The sequence below is a fragment of the Microplitis mediator genome, chromosome 7, assembly GCF_029852145.1.
Source record: "Microplitis mediator isolate UGA2020A chromosome 7, iyMicMedi2.1, whole genome shotgun sequence".
NCBI classification, from domain to species: domain Eukaryota; kingdom Metazoa; phylum Arthropoda; class Insecta; order Hymenoptera; family Braconidae; genus Microplitis; species Microplitis mediator.
The window spans coordinates 10513528-10529733 of record NC_079975.1 but is presented as its reverse complement, the minus strand read 5'-3'; the positions used below and the strand labels follow the sequence as shown (position 1 = coordinate 10529733).

At 29.9% G+C, this 16206-nt stretch overlaps 2 protein-coding genes across 4 annotated transcripts; one reads left to right on the top strand and one right to left on the bottom strand.

Annotated features, from left to right (window-relative positions):
- Positions 1-5191: 5191 nt before the first annotated feature.
- LOC130672400 (uncharacterized) lies at positions 5192-6967 on the top strand. 3 transcript variants are annotated; one of them, XM_057476966.1, is made up of 4 exons: positions 5192-5425; positions 5489-6079; positions 6156-6372; positions 6736-6967. In XM_057476966.1, the coding sequence occupies exons 2-4, from the start codon at positions 6058-6060 to the stop codon at positions 6737-6739; spliced, it is 243 nt and encodes an 80-aa protein (XP_057332949.1). In that variant the 5' UTR covers positions 5192-5425; positions 5489-6057; the 3' UTR covers positions 6740-6967. The 3 variants fall into 3 exon arrangements, with proteins under 3 accessions (XP_057332949.1, XP_057332946.1, XP_057332948.1); XM_057476963.1 differs by having other exon boundaries at positions 5193-5425; positions 5489-6372; XM_057476965.1 differs by lacking the exon at positions 5192-5425 and having other exon boundaries at positions 5467-6372.
- A 3472-nt stretch (positions 6968-10439) lies between these two features.
- LOC130671119 (uncharacterized) lies at positions 10440-13699 on the bottom strand. The gene is made up of 3 exons (XM_057474828.1): positions 13648-13699; positions 11234-12594; positions 10440-10478 (listed from the first exon to the last, which is right to left on the bottom strand). Exons 1-3 carry the CDS (start codon positions 13697-13699, stop codon positions 10440-10442), a joined length of 1452 nt encoding a protein of 483 aa, XP_057330811.1.
- Positions 13700-16206: the final 2507 nt, after the last annotated feature.

Below are 16206 nucleotides of genomic sequence, written 5' to 3'. Positions count from 1 at the left end.
TTTTAATAATAACTACCTTATCAATACCACGATTCCTCTCTCTCTCCAATTCACAAATCAAAATCCATAGAAATATACTACAGCGCTGCAAATGATACATTTATCTGTTGATATAAATATTAATTTTAACGTTTTTTAAAAAAACATGAAAATACCATTCTATAGGAGAAATGAAAACAGATTTTTAAGTAAAATTGCTTTGGACCTAAATAAAATTGATAAAAATTATCATTTAATAATAAAACCAAATAAGAATACTGAGTTAACACAGTAAAAAATATTATATTGTGTATCTGTGTTAAAAACAGTCCGTGTTAAATCAATCATTTTTAAAATGTTGCTAGTGCTTGTAGTATTTAGTATATAATTTTGATTTAAATTTTTTTGCAAATATTTACTCTGAATGGTTATAAATTTATCAACAGAGAAATATATTCTCTTGATAATTTTTTATTTACAGAAATAATTTTATTATAAATGTAAGATGCATGTAAATATTTTTTTTATTTTTTTCATTTACTCATCATTAGGTAAGAAGTACAATGTACTAAAATTATAATTAAATTATTTATCACTAAATCATCATTATGTTTACCATCACTTATACTTGAAGTTATCATACATAGAATAACCGTGTTGCTGCCATCTCTGATCGATTTAAATTTTCATTGCAGTTGCGCGCACACAAGTACATACACTATACGTAAATTAGCGGGAAATCTTATTCAAATTTAAAAATTTCAATCCGTTGATGGAAAAAAAAAAAATCTGTCTATCGGTTGACCCTGCGGGCCAACCCCAAAACATTGTTGTGGATACATTTTCGAGCTCTTCGAGCTCGAAAATACTTTTGTGTGCCATTGTTTTCGAAAAAAACCGATATTAGCATTTCTTTCTCCCACGATATCTCAGGAACGAATTGACCGATTTTGATGGTTGAGGTGGCAATCGACGCGTTTTAATAAATTCTGGAGCTCATCAGATTTTGGTAATGCTTACCTCAGCTGTTTCAAAGATATTCGCAAAAAACTATTTTTTATCGTTTTTTTCTTGCACGATATCTCGTAGACAAATGACCCGATTTTGATGGTTGAGGTGGCAATCGACGCGTTTCAATGAATTCTAAAACTGATCAAATTTCGGAACTGTTGAGTTTAGCTGTTTCAAAGATATTCGCAAAAAACCGTTTTTTACCATTTCTTTTGCCCGCAATAACTCTCGAACGAATTATTTGATTGAGATGGCTAAGGCGGCAATCGACGCGTTTTAGTGAGTTTTAGAGTTGATTAGATTTTAAAGTAAATCGTTCGAGTCGTTTCTAAGAAATCAATAAAAAACTAAAAAAAAAAAATTTTTTTTCCGTAATTCGCCAATATTTTCGAGTCTACATGATCAAATGATCTGAAATTTTCAGAAAAGTTGATGGCCAACATGCTCTTTGGATTGCCGCCTTAACCATCCAAATCGGTTCATTAGTTAAAAAGTTATAGACCGGTCACACACATACACACACACACACACACACACACACACACACACACACACACACACACACACACACACACACACACACACACATACATACAGACACTCGGACATCATTCTAAAAATAGTCAAAATAGCTTCCTAGGACCTCAGAACGTCGACATCTGATGAAATTTCGATTTTCGCAAATCGGGGTAAAAACAATAACTTCCCAATTTTTCGAAAATCGTCGATTTTCTTAGCGGGAAGTTAAAAAAGATTTATTAAAATAATTGCATGCAAATATTGTATGATTGAGTGTTGGTTTTGTAAATTTCCTAAAGTTATTCAAAAAAAAAATTTTTTTGAAATTCATGTGACGATAGGAAAAAATTTTTTTTTCGAAAAAGCAATGGCTAATCGTTGGAGGGAATTCATTTAAGTTTTTAAAACCCACTATTAACTTTTCTGTGCGATCATTGGTTTCTGAGATATCGATAATCAAAGACAAAAGGATCCTTTTCCATTTGAAGACCGATATCTCGGCGAGAAGTGGACGTATCAAGGTCCATAAAAAAAGAAATTAAAGCTGCATAATGAAGGTATCCGATCCTTATATTGGTTAAGCAAAAAAAAAATTTTTCCACGTCCGAAGACCAAAAAAAAAAAATTAAAAAAATTTTTTTGTTGCTGGTTTTTCTAAGATTACTCTAAAACCGCTGACGCTAAAAAAGTTTGAAGTTCTAATCCAAAAAGTAGATACTTGGAGCTACAATTTCCTTTTGTTTTATTTCTTGTACGACCATTTTTCTCAAAGTTAGGGTCTGTTGAAAATCGCCCAAAAATTGGGAATTTTTTTTGATCCTTTAATTTTTTCCATTAGTGTATAAAAAAAAACATTAAATAAGAGGGAATAGGCGTATTGAAAATCATAGCTGGATATAGTACCGTTTAGCTGTAATTAAATTTTTTGACTTGCAATTATACTCAAATTCTTTATATTTAGATCCGTCATTTTTTAAAAATAAATATCTTAATTAGAGGTTGAGATTAAACGTGAAGTAGTTTAGTATCGAATATCTCAAAATGTTGCGGCCTCCGATTTCTGATTGGTAAAAATAAAAGCGCACGCGCAGCACACAGTTCAAATTTCTAGTTTTTTAGAGGTTGGATACAGCTGTAAGAAAAAATAAAAAAAAAAAAAGTATAGGAGTCTTTATGAAAAAATTAACAAATCGTAACGTAAACATTTAATCTAAATAATTCGTGTATGACACGAGCGCTTGAGGCATGCTTATTTGGATTTTCCAAACTTTTAAAAAATTACTCCATAATAGAGTAAAACATAGTCTAGCAACGTTAATATTTAAACAAAAAATTTTTAATTAATGCAGCTGTCAAAAGAGTCATTTACAGTTTTTTAGAAAAATAATTGATTTCCTTAACACGTATTTTTTTTGTACTTTGACCAAAATTGTTCAAGAAAACATTAAAGTCAGATTATCATAATATGATAATCCATTTTTGATAGTAATATAGGGGTATCTTGTATTACACAATGACTTTAATGTTTTCTTGAACAATTTTTGTCAAAGTACAAAAAAAATACGTGTTAAGGAAATCAATTATTTTTCTAAAAAACTGTAAATGACTCTTTTGACAGCTGCACAAATTTTCTACTGAGAGTTTTAATAAGTCAGAAAAACTCAAAAAAATTCTTTTTATAATCACACAAATTTTTATAGGAAACTATTTTAAAGTATTAAGACGTCTTAGTGTTATGTCCTACTATTATTTAATTAATATTTGGTTGCGTGGATTGGGGCGTTCGGACTAACACATGCAATTTTCGGCTTAAATGTTTAATTCAAGCCTTATTTTATTTTATTTTAGGAATACGTTTCGATGTAAGTTTTTCCTTTAATTCATAGTTAAGTAAAAATGAATTAATTTCATAAGTCGATAAATATAGAATATGCAAATTGATACATACAATTTAGAATTTATAGCATCCTTATTTTCAATTAAACTTTGAGGCCGATCGAAAAATTTCTTAAAGAATTTAAAAGATAAAATAGTCACTTAAAAACTTCCTACCTTTGCTGTGATAGTTCTCGTTGATTATTTTTCACCTTTTGAAGACTCCTTTGTAGTAGGCCCTTGGACTCCTGGGATGTATTCCTTGGACTGGTTGACAATATCTCTTTCTCTCGTGCAAGCGATGAACAAGCGAGGAAGGATGATCAATATTGACTAACTTATTTTTAATTAATGAAGCACAAAAACGGTCTTTCACTTTTATTTTCCTTTTATTTAACTATTAAACTTTAATCCTTTACAAACCAAAAATACCTTTATTTTTCTTTGTAGAAATTAGAGATGATACTCTTTAAAGGCTTTTATTTCTATGCATTAACATTTATTACACTTTAGTATACACTGATATTTTCTTACTCTTTATTAGGTTAATTTTGTGTTTTATTCTAATGGAACAAAATTCCTTTAATTTTCCCAAAGGAATTAGAGATGATACTCTTTAAAGGTTATTTCTTTTATTTTTGACCATGTATTCACTTTAAGTTACAATATTTGCTTTTCAATTTTTAATGCACTGAACAGTGCTATTAACACTTAACTACTGACTCACAACCGATAACACTTTTTCTTTATTAAACTTTTCTCTTCTTTATAAAATTTTCTTCGCGATGCGATTTTATTTCGCTCTCTTTGAGCGGTATATTTTATATAGATATATATATTTCTTTATTTCACTGCTATAACTCTTCTTGACTTTTTACTTTTGTATATTTGTTATAAATATATAGTATATATATTTATTTTTAATGGTTTGCGAATTTTATTTCCTGAATAAAATTTTTCGCGGTTTGTTTTTTTTTTCGAAAGATACTATGTACCAAATTGCGACTCTTTGCTGAAAACTTTGAATTCAACTAGTGACCGGAAAGCATGCCTGTGCTCGGTAGAGTGATTGCTTTGTTTTGTATATTCGTTATAAATATATAGTATATATATTTATTTAATTGGTTTTGATAATTTTATTTCCTGAATAAAATTATTTGAGAGATTTTTGAAAAGATACTATGTACCAAATTGCGACTCTTCGCTGAAACTAATCAACTGATAACCGAAAAGCAAACCGGTGCTCGGTAGAGTGATTGCTCTTGAAAAATTTTGTAGATGCAACCATGGGGGTCCGAGTTTGGAAAAGAGGGGGTTTTGATATCTTTCATAGTGTGAGATGTCCCGTTGACGGAACTTAATTTAGCTCAATGTTAATTGTGGGTGTTGCTACGCATTAGAGTGACCGAAGTTATTACTAAGTGGGGACTAAGAATAAGGGAATGAGAGACGGGAGAAGAAATCTCTGCAATTGAACTACTCCTGGTTTCTTATGAGAAAATGGAATATTTATTCCTTTGGAGCGTTCAACATGAATTTAAAAAAAAAAAGGTTGCGAAGTCGGACATAACATTAGTAACTCTTCAAGTAAGTTCTATTAACTCAGAATAACTCTTCTGGAAGAGTCCGAAATCTTGGAATTACTCTGACTTTATACGTCAAATTAAAAGTTATTCCAAGTTTATGAGACTTTTTCGAACTTTTTAAGAAAAAGTAAAAATTTAAGGGCAATCTTAGATCAAATCCATCGCCGTTTGCATTTGATCCTTCTATGTAGTCCTCTTCATCTTTGTTAAGGGGTTAGGGGTAGTCAGAATTTTCAAAAAATCGATTTTTTTTTTTTTTGCATTTTCTTAAAGTATAATATTTTTAAAATATTGTGTGAAAATTTGAAGTGAATCCGACAAATTCTTTTCGAGTTATTTAACAATGACCAAAGGACGCTCGGGTGCTACGTGGCATTCGAGAGCAGGTAGCTAGAAACAGCTGCAAGCAACCGACCTTTCGGGTTTCATTGTCATGAATATCTCCCCATTTTAATGTATGTATAATTATATATATATATATATATATAAATCCTTCTACATATATTCACAATTTGTAGGTAGTACAAGAACTGAAAAATAATTTTTGGTTGCCAGTATACCTGTAGTCGTTGCACTGATCAGTCGATAGTTTTGTGATAAATTATTTCTCAAGTGAATTAAATTATTAACCATGGGACGTGATTCTAGAAAGGTTTCAAGAGAACTTCGGAGTTCTGAAAAAATTAATAAGTCGCGTTCAGTCAAAAGAAAGAATGTTTTTAATCCGAAAACAGCCGAACGTGATGAAAGTATTCAGAGTACATCTTCTAAAAAATTAAAACAAAACACTGAAGATGATGTACCTGAAGACAGCAGTACTGAATTTCGAATAATAAATTTGATGAAATTCGAGTGATGAAAAACCGAATCATGATATGTGTCCAAAAGGCGAAGAATCTTGGTGCTCTTACCAGCGCGCTGAAGCAAGAGGAGAGCTTGATACCTATTCTCACGATTATTCTCCCTTACCTTCTGATGTTTTAAAAGCTATCAAGCCTATATACGAAGGTCTTAGTAATGAAAATTTACTTTCAAGATGTGTAGGTGGATTCAATCAGAATAATAATGAAAGCTTTAACCAACTAGTATGGAAAATATGCCCAAAAACGGTAAATACTAGTTTTACTGTCGTACAAATAGCTGCATACGTTGCTATGTGTATATTTAATGAGGGTATAAATTCAGTATTAGTCTTGATGAATACACTAGGACTTAATTGTGGGCCTAATTCTCATCGGTATGCAGAAAGAATGGATGCTGCACGTATCAAAGTAGCAGATAAGCGCGCTAATGATAACACCCGAGAAGGTCGATTGCAACGTAGGCACCAGCAAATCAATATTTTGGAAGCTGCTATGACGGCTGAAGAGCTATTATATGGTCCAGGAATAGATGACTCAGTGTAAGTTATTAAATAATTCTTATAATTCGACATAAATCCATAGCAAAACTTTAAATGCGTTTTTCTCAAAACTATGTTTTCTGAACTGGTGATCACTGTAACTTAAAAACTGCTCGGTAGATTTCAATAAAATTTATTGTACTTTTGAAATACATTAAAAACTCGTGCCTGATCGAAGGATTTTTTTTTTTTTCAAAAATTTCGATTTTTTTTTAACAATAAACTGTCGGTTTTTTTCTCGAAAATTTGAAAAAAATTTCCTGAGGCCGCCATTTTGTTAATTTCGAAAAAAAAAAAAAAGCTTCGATCAGGCACAAGATTATCTATTAATAAAACTAATTTTTCTTGTCCGATTGATTTTAGATGAATCTCCAAGGACTTATGATGATCACCGCAAAGGACTTCGGGAGGAACGGGCTCTACAAAAACAGCGATAACTTTTTGAATTATTAATTTTTTTTTTTGAAATTTTCGTGAAGTCAAATCGAAACGTGTTCTAATAAAGCTATGTTTTTATTTTTGTCAAATAAAGTAATTAACTACAAAAAAAAAATTATTGAAAATCATCATTTTTTCAGGCCTCTGAGTACCCCTAACCCCTTAACGTAAAAATTAAGAGTTGCAAGAGTTTCCAACCCTCTAAAAATCACCATTTTTGATTTTGAATAATGATGACTATAACATTCGATTGCAAATCGGTCAATCAGGCGACTTTTAAAAAAAATTAATTTTTCATAGACAAAGCAAACATCAGATGAGAAAACGATTCCAGTAAACAGGACATTATAAATGAATAACAGCGCGGATTTTAAATATAAAAATAAACATTCTTATTTTTGTTCAATTACGACTTGAGAACAGAGTTGCAAATTTTTTAATTGAAGATTTTTGAATTAATAATTTAATTCAAGTTTTTTAATTGACAATGTTTGAATTAACGAATTAATTTTAAGTTGAAAATTAATAGTGATTTAAATTAAAATTATTATTTAAAACATTTTGAATTATCAATTAAAAATTAAATTTGCACTTAGAAATGTTTTAATTAGTGGTTTAAATTAAATTAATTATTTGAAACATTTTCAATTATTAATTAAAAATTTTTTGTTTAAATATTAACGTTGCTAGACTATGTTTTACTCTATTATGGAGTAATTTTTTAAAAGTCTGGAAAATCCAAATAAGCATGCCTCAAGCGCTCGTGTCATATCATATCTCTGCTAACATTAAGCGAGATACACGTTCCATGAACGCTTCAAGATCAGAATTTATTACTTCTGAAATAAGTATCTTACCAGGGACACTACAAAAGGTGGGCGCGATCTAGTGGTGGGCACTGAACTACTCCCGCTGCTGCTACCTAGCATCATAACTTTTTAAATCAATAATCATTAGGATTAAATATATATTTATTAATCTCGAACAAATATATATATATATATATATATATATATATATATATATATTTATTCTAAATGAATATATTTTTTTGTGTCTAAGTAATATTTATTAGAGTTGATACAATAATATATTGCTTTAATATTTGGGGTTGTTGGCACTGTAAAATAATTTAGTTGTCTACACGGAAAAAAAAATATTGTGTTTATCGCTCACCAACGGAGAGCGATAAGTGTATCGTGATTAGTTCTAAATTGTATTGCTACTACCACAATATATATATCGATATGAATGAAACAATAGATACTTATAATAATGATCCTACGGATTGTGCATATACTTAAATGTATAGTGATCGTCAGTTAACGTATCCATATCGTACCAAAACGGATCGTGATTATCGCGATCGACTTCTCAAGCGCCACCACTCATAACCAAATTATTAAACTTTATAATGCATATTTTGCAAATTATACAGTGTTTATTTATAAAATTATTAATTATTTAAAGTGCACAACGACAATGAAAAAACACTAATTATATATCTAATGCAAGAATTGCTGTTTTTTATCGATTAATTTTTTAATTTATCTTTGAAACAAAAAAAAGACTGTAAAATTTACATCAATTAATTACGTATATTCTATTACTTAACATTTCTTGATATTAAATAATAATTTTTTATTGCACCTATTAGAATTATTAATATGTGATTATTAATGCCAGCTAAAAATAAAATTGTAATGAAGTTAAAGTTGTAAATTTATCTATTTTAACCTCAAATTAGTTTTAATAACAAAACGGATCGTTACTATAGCGAAACGATCTTATGATTTCGGGAACCGCCTGGATCGTGATAATCACGATCCGATAGACCACAACTTTTCGTATACAACGGATACCCAACCGAGGAGAGTGAATATCACGATACCGTTGAGTGGTGAGCGCAATATTTTTTTCTCCGTGTATCTAATAAATATTTTCTTAACTTAACCAAATGATTTTATTATCTTAGAGAGAGAATTATTAATGTCAACCAAATAGAGTCTATTAAATCATTTATTAAAAATGAGAAAATAGATCATGTTGACGTAATAAAATTTAGTTGTCCCAAATAAATTTTAGTTTAATAGAATTTAACAAAACCAATTTAATTGCCGGAGAGAAATTGATTTTCAGTGTATTAAAACTTCTTGTAGAAAATTTGTGTAGTTGTGAAAAGTGTTATTTGGAGTTTATTATATTTATTAAAATTAAAAAAAAATATTCTACCTTATCGAGTCAAGAAACAATGTCTCGAGCTAAAAAAACAAAGTTTTTGTACTAAGAAAAAAAATTTTTTAAACCAAGAAGAAACTTTCTTGGGCCGAGAAATTTTCAACTTCCCGCTAAGAAAATTGGAAATTTTCAAAAATTCGGGAAGTTTTTGTTTTCACCCCGATTTTCGAAAATCGAGTTTTCATCAGATGTCGACGTTTTGAGGTCCTAGGAAGCTATTCTGACTATTTTCAGAATGATGTCCGAGTGTATGTATGTATGTATGTATGTATGTATGTATGTATGTATGTATGTATGTATGTGTGTGTGTGTGTGTGTGTGTGTGTGTGTGTGTGTGTGTGTGTGTGTGTGTGTGTGTGTGTGTGTGTGTGTGTGTGTGTGTGTGTGTGTGTGTGTGTGTGTGTCGTGTGTGTGTGTGTGTGTGTGTGTGTGTGTGTGTGTGTCGTGTAAGCTCTTCGTAACTTTTTAACTAATGAACCGATTTAGATTGTTAAGGTGGGAATCGAAAGAGCTCGATGGCCGTCAATTTTCCTGAAAATTTCAGATCATTTGATCAAGTAGACTCGAAAATATCGGCGAATTATGAAAAAAAAAAAAAATTTTTTTTTTTTAGTTTTTTAGTGATTTCTCAGAAACGACTTGAACGATCGACTTCAAAATCTAATCAGCTCTAGAATTTGATAAAACACGTCGATTTCCGCCTTAACCATCTCAGTGAAAAACGGGTTTTTCCAAATATCTCCGAAACGGCTGAACGGATCGATTTCAAATTTGTATCAGCTTTAGAATTCAAGAAAATGCGCCGATTGCCACTTTAAATGTCAAAATCGATTCATTGGTTCAAAAGATATCGGCGCTGAAAAGTTAAAAAAATAACATAAAATGTTTTTTTTCTGGATAAATCAAAATATAATGTACTAAATGTGTCTGAAATCATACCAACTCTTTCTGTTTATACTCCCTAAACATGAATAAGTGAAATAAGTGAATATTCACTAATTCTGAGTGCCAAAGGAACCACTTTTTGAAATTAGTGGATCGGTTATTACATAAATTTGAAATAAAGTAAAATTATAAATGAGTTTCAAAATCAAACTCTTTATGGTAAATCCGTTAGAACATCACTTAATATTCTAATCAAAAGAGCATAGTTATTGATGCCTATTTAAAATAATAACTATACGAATAACTTAATGAATTCAAATGAATAAATTTCTTTTAAAACAAGATTACAAATAAATTAAATGATTGATTTTTTATCAGAATTAAATATAAGGTGTTTCCGCGAGTCATTATGGAGCGTATTACGCTTTCAATGAATGATGATTTTCTAATGAATGAATGATAATGATCTGTGATCATTAAAGACCGGCGTTCGGCAAATATATTAATTATGCTTTATTTAAACTAGTTGAGACCAGCTTTGATACCTGATCATAAAATAATAACAATCACGGTCTTACTAATTTATTGACGAGCATCTCAACTGATCTTGTTGTAAAATAAATTGATACACAATAAAACATAAATGAAACATTTCCTCAAAGTATCCACGCGGTATTATTTAGTGTAATAATAAAACATTTTGAATCATAATATCACATAAATATGCATAACTGGCTCAAGAAACACCTTTTGAATTTTGTAGCTATATAAATTATATGAAAACAAAACAAACAAAAAAATATAAGATCAATTTTGAATTCATTCAATTAACATAATTCAATTTAATTAGAATAACATTGCGTAAAAACTATTATTGAGATTTATCATAAAAAACATTTCATTTTGAAATATCTTAGTGACTGATGACAGTTACTTTTTTTTTTATTTCAATTTGTTTATCAAAAAAATAACTAATTAAAAATAGACAGTGATATAATTTTAAAAAGGTAGGATGTAATTTTCATTTAATAACTATTTTATTTTTTTTTTTTTTTAGTTATTTATTACGACTGCATGCGGCTATTTTTTTTTTGTTTTTATTGCTAATTATTAAACAACTTTACATAAAGGTATTACTAAGATTTATTATCAAAAATATTTCATTTTGTAATGTTTAAGTGGGTTATGACAGTTATTTTTTTTTTATAGATATATTATGACAAATTTTTTGAAGACCTTCAATCGCAGGAGGGAGACTAATCTCTTTTAATGTCGTTTGATGGTCAGGTTGTATTATTACGGGTTCATTGATATCGTTATTATTTATTGCGAGTTGTTTATTTTGCCGGAGATGATGTTGCAGCTCTCTCAGTGTGTTCATTGAATACTCAAAAGTTTCTTGAGAAGAGTTAATAACAGTATGAAAAATTTCATTTAGTAACGGCTTCAATCTGGATTCTTTTTGTTGTGCTGATAGTTTTTTCGGACTTATCACTATTGATATGGAGCAAAAACTTTGAGATGTTACTGACTTTTCAATCGATTTAATTGACAATGTTTGTCTCATAAAGTTATTGTCAGTAAACCATCTGTTAGCACATAACTCTGAATCAAATAACGAAATATTATTGATTTTTCGAACTGCAAATATGTGCTTACATGGGAGCATCATTGATGTCCAAAATACACATTGGCATTCAGATAGAGTGACAATAATATTATCTTCATTGTATGAAGAAAAATGTTTTTTTTCTTTTTCATCTTTTAACACAAGACTTACTAACGAACTTGATATCAATTCTTTTTTTACTTGGGAGAAAGCATAACCGGATAAGAGTTTCTCATATTTTATTTCATCTTCAGTTGATGATAAGGGCACCACACTTTTCTTCATAAATTCATTTGCCCTTTTATGATCTGATTCGTATTGGCGGTGGTGAATGAACTGAAAAAAAGCTTTCGTAAAGTCCACCATTGTACAATGTCTTTGAATACAATCTTTTATTTTTCCATTTAATGATTTAAGCCGATTATTAGTAGTATTGCCTAAATTCCCATTAACCATACTGAATAAACTCCACTCTTTTCGTATTGGATGCCAATTCTTATTAAAGTACTCAATAACTTGAGGTGCGGCGGTTCTATAAAGCTCTTGATAACTACTGTTGTAATCCTTTTCGGTTTTACTTTTTACTAGATTATCCAGCAATTTTAAAGAAGAATCACGATTTTCAGTTGAAAAGCTCATGCTTTGAGTCAGCACTTGACGCCCGAACGTTCGTAATGTATGATACATACATAGATACATCGGAACGTTGGGAATAACTTCAGCAATTACATTTCTTCCTGTAAGATCTTTATCGGTTATGAATGATCGAATGCGTGAAATGGCATCAATGTTCGAATTTTTAAAACAATTTATAAACCATTTAATGGTCTCACGCTGTTCATTTTCCAGCATTCCAACTCCGGCTATTTTAGTTTCTCCATGAGCATTTTCAACGACGATTAGCTTAAGGGTTAAACATCTTTTGAAAAGATTGTATGTTCCGTCAATAAATACAATCTCAGGATATTGTACCATATCCTGCCGCATATCTTCAGTTGAAAAATATAATCCTCGATATTCTCCTGATTCTTGCAAGATATCAACTTTTGCTCCTGAAATAAAGATTAACAATGAAAAATTATATTTATATTGTTTTTAAATTATATATTTTCATGCTTTAAAAATAAAAAGATGCAGTCATAAAAAAAAAATTTGAATAACTGAGAAATTCAATTGTTTAACAAAATGATATAAATGAATCGCAAAAAATATTTTATGAATAATTTTAAATTAGGGGAGGGTGGGGCACGACGGCCCCCTTAAGCCGGTAATTATTTTTTATGGATTTAATCTATAGGTCAATCTAATTTGGTCCAATCTTAAACAAATCCATCAAAATTAAACTAAAACTAAAAAAAAAATTTTTTTTTTCTGGGACACGACGGCCCACCTCCAAAAAAAATCTTATAATTTTTTTGTTCATTGAAAAAAAAGATTTTTAAGCACAAATATACTATTTCCGTACCGTTATAATCGCACGGTCTTCAAATTTATTAAAAAAAAATTTTATTTAGCCGATACGACCAGTTTTATTGAAATTTTTATTTTTTTATTTTAACCGAGATATAATCTATTGGCCTAAAAGAGCTTTAATCAATAAATTTTTCAAATTCTTTTTAGTTTAGAAAAAAAAATTTTTCTGTAGCAAATTTTTTTTCAGGTGGTCCATTATGCCCCAGATATCGCAGATCAGCCTAAAATATCTTTAAAACATCAGAGATGTCATGATTTGACCGAAAATAAAAAAAAAAAATTTTTGCCAAATTTTAGAGGGGGGCCGTCGTGTCCCACCCTCCTCTATTATTATATTTTTGTTATTATCATAACCATCGATGGATCTTATCAAAAATTTTTAGTTAAATGATACATTATTTCATTGTACAAAATTTAGATTGCTTAAATCTCTATAAAATGCAAAATATTAAATTTGTTTTCAAATAATGTTATTTTAAAAAACGGCTCTTGATGTATAAATTGAAGATTTAATATTCACGTTTTTTTTACATTTTTTTATTATTCATCGAGATATTTCATCGAACACGCTTGACTCTGCGATAAATAATACCCAATTTTGATTTCACTGACCTAACTCAACAGTCACAAACTTGACACACTCATAGCCCGGAATTTAAATGTATTGAATAGTTTCGTTTTCATTGTTTATTTTTGTCGTAAAGAAAAAAGTTTTCAAAAAGTGGTATTCTGATTTTTATGAATATTTATGCAATTTTTCTTTGAATTAGAATTCTTAAATAATTGATAGACATTGTAATTAATAAGAAAAATTGCAATATACATGTACACTGGAGTTAAAAAAGATTAAAAATATATTTTAAATATATATTAAATATCTTTGTTTAACATTTTTTACATATACGAATTATACATCGCATATATTTTTTATATTTTAAATATATGCACATTTTCATGCAAGAGACCTTTTTTGTAGAGCATTAAATTTCCTTCGAAAAACTGTCATGGTCTTTATTAGATATTTATTGATTCATCCGTTACAAAATTCAAAAGTAAAAATGTTAAATCGAAAAAATACATCAATTTATTAAGCTTAATTAATCGGAAACGGCTTGTCTGACGAAAATTTTCAATCAGACTTTTTTTGTAGGGAATTTAATTTTACATAAGAATAAGTAAAAATGAATTTTTTTTGCTCCAATGTTTTAGCAGTTCTGACGTAAAACATCAAATTATGAATTAAGATTAAAAATAGCGATGATAGACCTCTTAATATTAATATTAAGGGCTCAAACTTTCATGAAATTTTTTTTTTGTCATTCTGAATAATATTCTCGATATAGCTAAGAAAAAAAATCTGGGCGTCGGTTGGCCCTGCCGGCCAGCCCCAAAACTTCCCGCTGTTTTCGAGCTCAAGAAGCTTGAAAACATCACTGTGAATATATTTTCGAGCTCGAAAATGCTATTACATGCAATCATTTTTTTATGAGCTTTTCAAGATCTAACAAGTAACGTTTTATGCTAGAGTTTAAAAGTTAAGAATCAAAAATCATTAATGAAGGAGCGGCTTTAAAATTTTTATTGTCGATTATGTTCTCTGAAGTACATGTGTTAAGGCAGAAATCAATGTCAGTGATCAAAATCAAGATTAGAATGAGTTTTGACTTAGGTCAGAGCAATAATATATGGAATATCCGAGAAAAACATTAAAGATTATGGGTTTTTTCAATTTTTGGCTGACTATTTGTTTAAAACTAAAGAACAAGTTAGATGACATTATCTGATGATCAAAAGAGACTATAAAGAGGAATAGTTGGTATGATTTCAGACACATTTAGTACATTATATTTTGATTTATCCGGAAAAAATAACATAAAATGTTATTTTTTTAACTTTTCAGCGCCGATATCTTTTGAACTAATCAACCGATTTTGACGTTTGAGGTAGCAATCAGCGCGTTTTATTGAGTTCTAGAGCTGATAAGATTTTGGAATTGATCGGATGAGTCACTTCAAAGATAATCGAAAAAAACCGTTTTTTATCATTTGTTTCGCCAACGATATCTCTCGAACAAATTAACCGATTGAGATGGTTGAGGTGGCATTCGACGCGACTTATAAAGTTCTAGAGCTGATTAGATTTTGAAGTCGATCGTTCAAGTCGTTTCTGAGAAATCACTAAAAAACTAAAAAAAAAAAATTTTTTTTTTTTTTCATAATTCGCCGATATTTTCGAGTCTACTTGATCAAATGATCTGAAATTTTCAGGAAAATTGACGGCCATCGAGCTCTTTCGATTCCCACCTTAACAATCTAAATCGGTTCATTAGTTAAAAAGTTACGAAGAGCTTACACGACACACACACACACACACACACACACACACACACACACACACACACACACACACACACACACACACACACACACACACACACACACACACACACACACACACACACACACACACACACACACACACACACACACACACACACACACACACACACACACACACACACACACACACACATACATACATACATACATACATACATACATACATACATACATACATACATACATACATACACTCGGACATCATTCTAAAAATAGTCAGAATAGCTTCCTAGGACCTCAAAACGTCGACATCTGATGAAAACTCTTATTTTCACTTCATTATGCTGCGTCCATTAAAATTGAAAAATCAAAAATTAGGGGCAGAGCGGGCCCCCCTAAAAAATTTCGGATTTGATATTTTTTATTCTTTATTTTATTTTAACAATTAATTATGAAGGAGAGGGTAAAGGAAAAAGCAAATCAAAACAATCGGTCGATGATACGGCTTGTATTTTTTGTGCGAAATTATACTCAGAATCTTTAGGGCCGTGGATTCAATGTGGCCAATGTAAAAATTGGGCCCATGATTCATGTGCCGGTGTTCACAACAAAATTGTGCGAAGCTACACGTGTGATATTTGCAAAGAACTATAAAACGATTGTATTTTAATAGTATAAAAAATCATTTTAATAGTTTGCTGTGATATAACTTTATAATTTAATTCTATTATCTTTAACTTTGTTAATAAATTTGTATGTTTATATTTATATAGTAATAATAAATATTTAATAAACAGTTTTGGTGGTCTATTTTAGCCCTCATTAGGGGAGACCGGGGCAAGGAGGCCCCCC